The sequence below is a fragment of the Bufo gargarizans genome, chromosome 3 (genome assembly GCF_014858855.1).
Source record: "Bufo gargarizans isolate SCDJY-AF-19 chromosome 3, ASM1485885v1, whole genome shotgun sequence".
In the NCBI taxonomy this organism is placed as follows: domain Eukaryota; kingdom Metazoa; phylum Chordata; class Amphibia; order Anura; family Bufonidae; genus Bufo; species Bufo gargarizans.
This window is the reverse complement of record NC_058082.1, coordinates 347,853,553-347,865,418: the sequence shown is the minus strand read 5'-3', so window position 1 is coordinate 347,865,418 and position 11,866 is coordinate 347,853,553. Positions and strand designations below refer to the sequence as shown.

At 46.3% G+C, this 11,866-nt stretch overlaps 1 protein-coding gene across 2 annotated transcripts in view; it reads right to left on the bottom strand.

The window, feature by feature from the left end:
• Nucleotides 1-584: 584 nt before the first annotated feature.
• Nucleotides 585-11,866, bottom strand: part of OSCP1 (organic solute carrier partner 1) — a 51,548-nt gene continuing 40,266 nt past the window's right edge. For both annotated transcript variants that reach the window (XM_044286539.1, XM_044286540.1), the window contains 3 exons: nt 10,695-10,834; nt 6,995-7,058; nt 585-1,167 (listed from right to left, as the gene is read on the bottom strand). In XM_044286539.1, coding sequence (XP_044142474.1) covers nt 1,051-1,167; nt 6,995-7,058; nt 10,695-10,834 — 321 coding nt within the window. In that variant the 3' untranslated portion in view covers nt 585-1,050. The remainder of the gene's footprint in view (nt 1,168-6,994; nt 7,059-10,694; nt 10,835-11,866) is intronic.

Sequence of the window (11,866 nt, the reverse complement as noted above, 5' to 3'; positions counted from 1 at the left end):
CGCATCATAAAGAGGAAGGTGCAACAAAGAAGACCCAAGACGATTGAACAGTTAGAGGCCTGTATTAGACAAGAATGGGAGAGCATTCCTATTTCTAAACTTGAGAAACTGGTCTCCTCGGTCCCCAGACGTCTGTTGAGTGTTGTAAGAAGAAGGGGAGATGCCACACAGTGGTGAAAATGGCCTTGTCCCAACTTTTTGGGGATTTGTTGACACCATAAAATTCTGATTCAACATTTTTCCCTTAAAATGGTACATTTTCTCAATTTAAACTTTTGTTCCGTGATTTATGTTCTATTCTGAATAAAATATTAGAAGTTGGCACCTCCACATCATTGCATTCAGCATTTATTCACGATTTGTATAGTGTCCCAACTTTTTGGGAATCCGGTTTGTATATGAAAGTCTAATGTTTATCAGTACATTACAGAAAATAATGAACTTCATCACAATATGCTATTTTTTTTAGAAGGACCTGTACATCCAGTCACCAGAGGGGCCTGCTTAATGAAAAGTGGACAACCATGTTAACCATATAATTTCTATGTGTGCAGAATATATAAAAAAAAAAAAAAAGATAAAACTAGTGACCTCTTTATTACATGTACACGTTTCTTCACAGTAGACACCAAGAAATATCCTGGTCACATGTTATCTTTGGTTGAAAACTATCAATTTTTATGCCAATTACGTTGAATTCCAATCCCATATAATCTCCTTTGAAAAAAGCTGCCTTCTTATTCCTATTATACTGGATACCTGTGAACTCAGAACTAAAAGGAGAACTTTTCTTCTACTGTACATGTGACTCGAAGTTGTGAAGGCTGAAGTAAAGGACAAGCACCTTGTACCCTGATTGAATATATTCATAGACATACATATATACACATCAATATTACAAACGGGACCTATAAAAGTGATCTGCCACTTGTTGAAGCTCCTTGCTCGATACAGTACATGAATTGCAAAGGTGTCTGCTGTAACATGGCAAGAAGCCGCCATCTCGGCCTTCAGCGGTGCATGTCTAAACTACAAAGAACTCTTGTATCGTCACAGTCCATCCATTAGTGCTAGAAGATCCTCCCCCTTGCTGGTACTCTGAACATGGGTCTCTTCAGATTGAAACTCGCCCATTATTCGAGAAAGTTCCTTATTTCTATCTTGGTCCTAGAAAAGAGATTAGGAATTCAAAAAAATATTGACGTAAAATATAACCACCGCATTTATAGCCCCATAAGACGCATCACCCCCGCCCCCCACATGCCCCTGTGTCTTATGGGGCGAATACTAATGAAGCGTTTCCATTATGGAAACGCTTCATTAGTACTGGAGGACCAGGAAGCGGTGAAGGCTCTGTACTCCCCACTTCCTGGTCCTCGGCTGTTGGCTGTGCAGGGCTGCGCACAGCGTGAGTCGCCCTGTGACATCATGCTGTGCGCGCCAGTTCACATAGCACAGCGTCAGCGGCCAGGAGCAGGAGAGGTAAGTGTTTTTTTTTATTTTAGAAAACATGAGGCTGCTGCGGGCATAAAGCTGATAATGGGGGCTGATAATGGCTGCATAAAAGCTGATAATGGGGGCTGATAATGGGGAGGCATAATGGGGGCTTAAAAGCTGATAATTTGGGCTAATAATGGGGGTATAAAAGCTGATAATGGGGGCTGAGAGGCATAATAGCTGATAATGGGGGAAGAGGCATAAGGGCTGATATGGGGACTGATGAGAGGCATGGGGCTCTTATCTGAGGTCTGATTGGGGGTCATTTACATTGGTGTCTGAGCTGAGGTCTGATTGGGGGTCTGATTTAAGGTCTTATTGGGGTCTTATTAACATTGGGGGTCTGATTGGGGCTGTTAGCTGAGGTCTGATTAACATTGGGGGTCTGACCGAGGTGTAATGAAAAATATTTTTTTCTTATTGTCCCCCTCTAAAACCTAGGTGCGTCTTATGGGCCGAAAAATATGGTATTTATGCAGTCTTTAGCTTAAAGATATAAATTACACATTAAAAGGGTATTCTCGGATGGCCTTCAATGTCTGATCGGTGGAGGTCCACAATCTGCACTCCCACCAATCATCTGTTTCTGGATAGCTCTGGTATTGGAGGCCTGTCTCGAAACTACACCGCCCCATCCACTGTGAAGTGGAGCTGGTTAGAACAGCACTTTTCACTTAAATGGAAGATGCGGGTACCAGCTCTGTTCATTGTGCTAATGACAAGCTGCGTAGTTCTGACCCAATGCTGACTTCCAGCACTGGAGATACCAAGAAACTGCTGATTGGAGGGGCTAGTGGGTGTCCCCCCCTTTCTCCAGCACACTGGTTCAGTCCTCCTGCTGCCGCTTGGTATGCTGTGAGGAAGCCGCAGTGCCTGTGGGAGCTGATAAAGAGGGGAGCCAGGAGTCGAGCTTCCACAAGTGAGATATTGATGACCCATATTCTGGTTGGTCATCTGTATTCTACTCCTGGACTACCCCTTTAATAGGAGCGCAGGAAAGATGACTGCCCCAGTACTGAGGTGCAGAAAATAGAATAAAAAAATCTACCATCAGAAAAAAAACGGATTTCAAAAACAGAATGCTTCACAGTCTGGTTTTAATAATTATTGAAATCTAGGCGATAACATTTCTTGAAGATCAATAATGTCTCTTGGATGCATTCCTTAAAGGGGTTAGCACTTATTAAAACTATAAAGAAAGTAGGGAGATATTACACTTACTAATATAATATTCTAAGGGTCCATTCACACGTCCGTATGCGTTTTGCGGATCCGCAAAACATGGAAATCGGCAGTGTGCGTTCCGCATTTTGTGGACCGCACATCACCAACACTCTCATAGAAAATGCCTTTTCTTGTCCGCAATTGCAGGCAAGAATAGGACATATTCTATTTTTTTGCGGAACGGAAGTGTGGATTCGGAAGTGCGGATCCGCAAATGCGCATGCGGACAGCACATTCCATCCCAAATGAAAATTAATAGGTCCGCACCTGTTCCGCAAAATTGCAGAACGGATGCGGACCCATTTTGCGGACGTGTGAATGGACCCTTAGGGTCCATTCACACGTCTGCAATTCTGTTCCGCATTTTGCGGAACGGAACAGAATTGCGGACCTATTCATTTCTATGGGCTGCATGATGTGCTGCCTGTCCGTATTTCCGTTCCCGAAAAAAATAAAACATGTCCTATTCGTGTCCGCAATTGCGGACAAGATTAGGCATATTCTATTATAGTGCCGGCGATGTGCGGTCCGCAAAATGCGGAACGCACATTGCCGGTGTCCGTGTTTTGCAGACCCGCAAAACACACACGCATGTGTGAATGGACCCTTAAGCAGATCTGCATGATTTTCCTGCTATTGGCAGCCACTCGCTCCTGCCCTGCTCTCACCACGCCCCCTCCTCCCCTCACCACACCCCCTCCTCCCCTCCTGCTCTCACCACGCCCGCTCCTCCCCTCCTGCTCTCACCACGCCCGCTCCTCCCCTCCTGCTCTCACCACGCCCGCTCCTCCCCCCCTGCTCTCACCACGCCCGCTCCTCCCCTCCTGCTCTCACCACGCCCGCTCCTCCCCTCCTGCTCTCACCACGCCCCCTCCTCCCCTCCTGCTCTCACCACGCCCCCTGCTCCCCTCCTGCTCTCACCACGCCCCCTCCTGCTCTCACCACGCCCGCTCCTCCCCTCCTGCTCTCACCACGCCCGCTCCTCCCCTCCTGCTCTCACCACGCCCGCTCCTCCCCTCCTGCTCTCACCACGCCCGCTCCTCCCCTCCTGCTCTCACCACGCCCGCTCCTCCCCTCCTGCTCTCACCACGCCCGCTCCTCCCCTCCTGCTCTCACCACGCCCGCTCCTCCCCTCCTGCTCTCACCACGCCCGCTCCTCTCCTCCTGCTCTCACCACGCCCCCTCCTGTCCTGCCCTCACAGCTGCCTGTCTGGTCCATCCCTGCACGTGCCCCTCCTCCATGCCTGAAGGAGTCTGCTGCTGTCTGGGTCCTAAAGCACCCTGCTTGTATCAGAGGTGCTTTCCTTCTGTGGGCTGGCAGGGGCTCATCAGGGACACTTGTTAAAAGCTGAAATAAAGAAACTTTTGCAGGAAGAAGTGAGACTGAGGGGAAGCTGTGATGGCTGATCTGACTGCAGGCTCTGTGTCACCGCCAGATATCTGAGAAGCACTGACAGACGTGCTTCAGAACCTCCTGCTTGAGGTTCTTTTGTTTTGGTTCCGTTTTGTCATCTCTTTTCCCTCTCTCAGCTGTCATCTAGTGGCACTGATTGCATCCCTTTAAATCCTCTCCCATGCTGCATCACTTTGCGGTTTATACAACCTCCTGGATTATGTGCATGCTGGATGCTGCAACTGATGCTTCTACAGAAAAGTCTGTTTCTTTATTTGTGTTTTCCTATTGGCTTGATCCTAGGTGACCCTGACTCCCTCCGTATTAAGTGTATGGAGCCGTTGGTCATGTCCCCTCACTATTATAGGGTGTTCAGGTGTCATACAGTCGAGGCACGAGGGCATGCAATTATCTATCATAGAGATCTTTGCATGGGTTGAGAAGTCAGGGAGAGTGCTAGGGCTTTTACAGGGCTCACCCTTATGTTCCTTAGTTTGGGATCAAGTCAGTCGGATCTTCATTTGTTGTATTCTAGTTTTCTGCAACACCATCCGTGACACTCTGCCCCCTCTGTTACCCCTGTACTGAGAGGATCCTGCCAACATGTGAGCCAGGGCAGCGCCGTGGACCACAAACTGTGAGCAGTTCCAGTGTCTGTCCTGGTGATGGCCCCTCTGCTCTGTGTTCTTATCACAGACATGATATGCCAGCTTTAACCCCTTGTGAGCTGTCAGTATGGCTGAGGTCAGTGATATCAGCAGCAGTCACTGGTCTAAACATCTATAATTGTGTGCCCTCTCCTTCCTGCACACTGGATATGGTGATATGTGACCCCCTGTACACTGTATACAGTGATCCACGAGTGCCACCCGAAGTCCACTCTGGCCCAATTCACTTTAATAGGGACAGGTCGGAGATGCGGCCACAGCACGGCAAACATGCTGAGATTCGGCTGGACAAAAAACGCTGCATGCTGGACATCAGTGAATGTGAATGGGCCCGGAGCGGACTTCCGGCGGCACTCGTGGGCTAGCGTTAGCATGGATCCGGCAGGCTGACGCTAGTGTGTAAGTAGCCTTAGTCGTGTGATGATAGACAGGATGCTCCTCTCTATGTGAGCAGATCGATTTGTATAAATGTATTCATCAGAGCTCTTGCGCAACAAAGATCTGTCCCCCCCCCCCGCTCAACAGCCCCCCTCATATGGCAGTCCGTGCACCCAAACAGAAATCTGACAGCTCAGAGCTGACGGGGATTTCTGGCTTCATTTGAGTCAGAAAACCGGTGGAAATGAACATAAATTTGTTGGTATCCGACTGGTCAAGCCCCCTCCCTGCCATTTTTTTAATTTTAATTTTTTTAAAAGGCACAGTTAAAAAGTCGCGAACACATTAGTTTGCAACTTTTTACTGCCACTTTTCAGAAACAAGGGAAATAATAAATCTCCCCTCTATTCATTCTGTTCATGGCTTACATCCAATGGTGCAACTAGAAATGACTAGGCCCCACAGCAAGTTTATGAACAGGGCCCCTCCCTCCCCCAGTAACATATGTATGATATATAAGCATCATATTCCTGTGTGCTGCCGGGACTGGGCCGTACTTCCTATTGCTGTGTCTGTACAGCAGTTATTCACTGATGACCGAGTTATTGATAATGTCGGAGGGGCTCTTATCTCCATGGGAACACAGGTGGGCGGGGATGTCATGTGACTGCTCCTCTGAACATGCTTGCTGAAATGCATGCTGGGATTTTTACTTTCACTTTACAGCTGGTCTGAGGGAGCTCCTTCAGGGAGGCATGTCATGGTGAACAGGCTAGAAAATGTATATATGGCCAGTACACGTCACATGATAGAAATACGTCATGGTTTTGGCTATTGTCTAGGGCACTTTGGGTTTTTGATACTTAGGGTGGCCAACCCCTTTAAGGAAAGTCTGAGTTTGTCTGAAATTCACATTACCTTTGCTTTTCAGTACAGGGAGCAAATGTCAACATCACCTTGGAAACCAAAATGGTTTATGGATGTACATTACAAATGTCCAAACACAATCTATGAAAAGTTTAGAACGGGGTGGGTGCCTTGTAGAAAAAGCTTGGGTGTTTAATTACAGAAAAGGCTTATGTGTTTACACAGTTGTGTAGATTTCGCTCTTTTGTATCCCTTCTTAGCATTACACCCCTTACTGCACCATCTAATAAACATATAGAAGCGGAAATCCTTGTAAACATTTGGAATAGGCAGAATATAAGGATACAGCTAAGGGTACTTTCACTCTTGCGTTTTTGGTTTCCGGCATTGAGTTCCGTCCTGGGGGCTCTATACCGGAAAAGAACTGATCAGTTTTATCCTAATGCATTCTGAATGGAGAGCAATCCGTTCAGGATGCATCAGTTCAGTCCCTCTTACGTTTTTTTGGATGGAGAAAATACCGCAGCATGCTGCAGTTTTCTCTCCGGCCAAAAATACTGATCACTTGCCGGAATGCCGGATCCAGCATTAATTTACATTGAAGTGTATTAGTGCCGGATCCGGCATTAAGTGTTCCGGCAAAATGGATCCGGCTTTCCGGTCTGCGCATGAGCAGAATTTAAAAATGCAAAACATTTTTATACCGGATCTGTTTTTCCAGATGACACCGGAGAGACAGATTCGGCATTTCAATGCATTTGTCAGACGGATCCGAATCTGTCTGACAAATGCCATCAGTTTGCGTCCGGATGCCTGCCGGAATCCTCTGCCGCAAGTGTGGAAGTACCCTAAGTAACATCAGAGGCCACTTGGGGGCGTGCCATTTTGGTAATACATCTGGCTCTCCAGTGGCAAACACAATAATTACAATACAGAATCATTAATTGACATTTAACACTTTACTTACTTCACTGGCTTGAATGTTGATAACTTTATAAGAAAGCTCTTCTGGCCTTGTAAGTGCTGCGTGTCTTCATATTGAAAAAAACAAAAATGTGTGGTAAACAGGGTAATATACATATACAGTAAGTGCCATACATATACAGTACATTGTGATAAGAACTAGACATATGATTTCAGAACTATGTACAAACACGTTCTTTCTTACTCTGCTTGTGTTCTTAAAGAAGATGTGTCCACTCTCCTGGTGTCTGTTTTAATAAATACTTGTATTCTGCATGTTATTCCTCATAGGAATTTATGAATAAATTGACAACTGGGTGTTACCATTCCTGGGTATATCCATACAAAGTCTGATATTGTCAGCACTGATTGGACAGTATCAAACACACCATTAAGTGGTAACAGTTGTCAATTCATTCAAACATTTCAAGAAGGAATAACAGGTGATATATGAGATTTTGAACACAAAGGAGGAAACTCATCTTTTGCTGTGTTTTTGGTGTTGGTTTTAAAGGCCTCTTTACACTGGCTGAATCTTGGGGCAGATCATTACTAACAACGCGATAATCTGCCAGTGTAAGGCCTCTTTCACACAAACGATACGGATTAGGTCCGGATGCGTTCAGGGTGTGTTCAGTGAGAAACTCGTACCATTTTGCAAGCAAGTTCAGTTAGTTTTGTCTGCGATTGCGTTAATTTTTTCCTGCCCGGGTGCAATGCGTTTTGATACGTTTTTCTCTTAGCAACCATCAGTGAAAAACGCATTGCATCTGCACCTGCTTGCATGCGTTTTTCAGTGAAGCCCCATTCCCTTCTATGGGGGCAGGACTGCGTGAAAAATACAGAATATAGAACATGCTGCATTTTTCACGCAAAGCAGAACTGATGCATGAAAAAAAACGCTCATCTGCACAGACACATTGAAATGAATGGGTCAGGATTCAGTGCGGGTGCTATGGTTTCACGTCACACATTGCACCCACGCGTAAAACTCGCTTGTGTGGAAGAGGCCTAAGGCCTCTTTCACACGGGCGTTGCGGGAAAATGTGCGGGAGCGTTGCGGGAACACACGCGATTTTTCCACGCCAGTGCAAAACATTGTAATGCGTTTTGCACTCGCGGAAGTAAAATCGCGCAGGTTTGGTACCCAAACCCGAACTTCTTCACAGAAGTTCGGGCTTGGGATCGGTGTTTCGGTGTTCTGTAGATTGTATTATTTTCCCTTATAACATGGTTATAAGGGAAAATAATAGCGTTCTGAATACAGAATGCATAGTAAAATAGCGCTGGAGAGGTTAAAAATAAAATAAAATAATTTAACTCACCTTAGTCCACTTGATCGCGAAGCCGGCATCTCCTTCTGTCTTCATCTTAGCTGTGTGGAGGAACAGGACCTGTGGTGACGTCACTCCGGTCATCACATGATCTTTTACCATGGGGATGGATCATGTGATGGATCATGTGATGACCGGAGTGACGTCACCACAGGTCCTGTTCCTACACACAGCACAGAAGACAGACAGAAGAGATGCTGTGCGATCAAGTGGATTAAGGGGAGTTAAAATTATTTTATTTTTATTTTTTTAACCCCTCCAGCGCTATTGTACCATGCATTCTGTATTCAGAATGCTATTATTTTCCCTTATAACCATGTTATAAGGGAAAATAATAATGATCGGGTCTCCATCCCGATAGTCTCCTAGCAACTGTGCGTGAAAATCGCAGCGCATCCGCACTTGCTTGTGGATGCTTGCGATTTTCACGCAACCCCATTCATTTCTATGGGGCCTGCGTTGCGTGAAAAACGCAGAATATAGAGAATGCTGCTATTTTCACGCAACGCATAAGTGATGCGTGAAAATCACCGCTTATGTGAAGAGCCCCATAGAAATGAATGGGTCGGGATTCAGTGCGGGTGCAATGCGTTCAACTCACGCATCGCATCCGCGCAGAATACTCGCCCGTGTGAAAGGGGCCTAAAGGTGCTGGAGATTACCCTATGAACTTGCTCATCTGGTAATAGAATCGTTGGTAAAGTCACCTAAATCATCTTATGTCAGCAGCAGATTGTGCCATCCAAACAGCACTCTGCTGCCGGCAAATAATTATTCAGTATGGGGATGAGCGATGGCCTTAGCGATCACTGCTCCCCATACTGTGGAGGAGATTGCTGCATGTAATAGCAGTGGTCTCCTTAACGGAAGAGTAGGCGATTGTCGAGAAGGAACGATTCCTTCCCGACAATAGTCTGCTTAGGCCTCTTTCACACTTGCGTTGTCCAGATCCGGCGTGTACTCCACTTGCCGTAATTACACGGCGGATCCGGAAAAACGCAAGTGTACTGAAAGCATTTGAAGTCGGATCCGTCTTCAAAATGCTTTTAGTGTTACTATGGCACCCAGGACGCTATTAAAGTCCTGGTTGCCATAGTAGGAGCGGGGAGCGGTATACTTACAGTCCGCGCGGCTCCCGGGGCGCTCCAGAGTGGACGTCAGAGGGCCCCATGCGCATGGATGACGTGCCATGCGATCACATGATCCATGCGCTTGTGGCGCCCTGACGTCACTCTGGAGCGCCCCGGGAGCCGCACGGACGGTAAGTATGCTACTCCCCCGCTCCCCGCTACACTTTACCATGGCTGCCAGGACTTTAGCGTCCCGGCAGCCATGGTAACCACTCTAAAAAAGCTAAACGTCGGATCCGGCAATGTGCCGAAACGACGTTTAGCTTAAGGCCGGATCCGGATAAATGGCTTTCAATGGGCATTCATTCCGGATCCGGCCTTGTGGCAAGTCTTCAGGATTTTTGGCCAGAGCAAAAAGCGCAGCATGCTGCGGTATTTTCTCCGGCCAAAAAACGTTCCGTTCCGGAACTGAAGACATCCTGATGCATCCTGAACGGATTTCACTCCATTCAGAATGCATTAGGGATAATCCTGATCAGGATTCTTCCAGCATAGAGCCCCGACGACGGAACTCTATGCCGGAAGACAAAAACGCAGGTGTGAAAGAGCCCTAAATTCAGCAATATAAAGGCACCTTTAGTTTGCTTTTGGTTTGTGTTGCTGTGCCAAATTTATGAAGTAACACTCCGTTTTATTATATTTGGCACAAGTGTGATGTGGTTTAGCTGCTGTCCATGAAAGTATGCCAGGGGATTGCCGGTCGTGGAAATGCAACTTTTAAAATGTAGCACATCATAAATGAGACATAAATGTGCTCTAATCTCTAATCATGACCAACTTTTCAATCCACTTTTGAAAGTGCCGAAGCTCATCAAATGTCCAAAAGTTCAAGCTTGTGACATTTGTACGCCACAAAACTGGCATGGCAGATTTGAGAAATGTCTCCCAAAGTCTGATTGATAGTTCTGAATTTCCAATAATCTGGCACTAGCGCAGGATGACCTTATACTAGAACTCAACAAAACACAGTCAACTTTAGGAGCCAGTTAGACTGACCTCTAAAGTATGGCCTATCAAGTTATTGGCATAATGGCTCCAGGCACCTATGACTTGCTGAGTCCTGAAGGTATCACAGGTAAGGTAGAGCTGTCATGAAGCCTGACTACAGAATGGTTGCATGCTTTATCTCCTTATCACCATGGTATATTTAATGGCAGGGAGATTGAGTAGAAAGGAAATTGTGCAGCTTATCCCACACAACTGCTGAAGAAACAAGGAAAATGTTAAAGCCCCCACTTACTCTTCTTCCTCATCATTCATGAATAAGTTAAGTCGGAAGCTGTGGTCAGTACTAGAGGGTTTCTTTAACTCCAAACCACCAAGAAGCTGGGCAAGGAGATTCAGTTCTTCTTTAGCCAGAGGATTTGGCACCACATTTTCCTGAAAAGGTCAAACTAAAATAAACTTACATGCAAACAATTACAGAAGACAAAGCAAAGTTATGTTACTGAACATGGCCCATTATGTGATTTTCTGGTTTGATCTATCAAAATATAGCAAAACACCTTTTTGGTAGCCTCCGAAGTTTCATTCACTGGCATCTTGGGATCTTTTTTCCCCAGGGGTGTGGAAATAAAAAAAATAAACAAATACTTGTCGAAGGACTAAAGCGGGGACTCCATCTACTTGTCCCTCATGACAATCTACTTGTCCTGTTACAAAAAATTATTTTAAATCAAAACCGTATTTAAATGCACGGCCACGCTTCCTTATGCAGGGAGGTGGCTGGCTTGCGTTCCAGTCTTTGTGGTGTGAAATGACTAAGTTTAGTCCTCGTTCACACCAGATGATTCTGTCCAGAATGCACTACATCGCGGACGGCTCACTATGTTGTGGGGCAGAAGGGGGCGTGACGATCCATTGAAGTGAATGGCACCGTAGCCACAGCCGCAGGCGATCGGATGCACGGGATCGCAAGGCACAATTATGCCTGAGGTGCGGTCAAAATGCAGCATTTTGTTTGGACTGGACCGCAGGCATAATGTGCCTTGCGATCCTGTGCAGCCGATCGCATTGCAGCCATTGGGAATGGTTTTGATGCCAATCACTTCAACAGATTACTACGCCCCCTCCTGCCCCACAGTATAGTTAGCCGGCTTCAATCCAGTGCAGTCTGGACAGAATCGGGCCGGAACACACTGCCTCGTGTGAACGAGGCCTTAATGTGATCACAGCAATTCGTTTAGTGCACACTCTTGCTCTTAGCACATTAATACCGGTACCTCTAGGTGGTAGTGTTGAGCGAACTTGTGTTTTAAAGGGAACCTGTCACCATGATTTTGCGCATAGAGCTGGGGACATGGGCTGCTAGATGGCCGCTAGCACATCTGCAGTACCCAGGTCCCATAGCTCTCTGCGCTTTTATTGTGTTCAAAAAACGTTTTGATTGATATGCAAATGACCTGATATGTG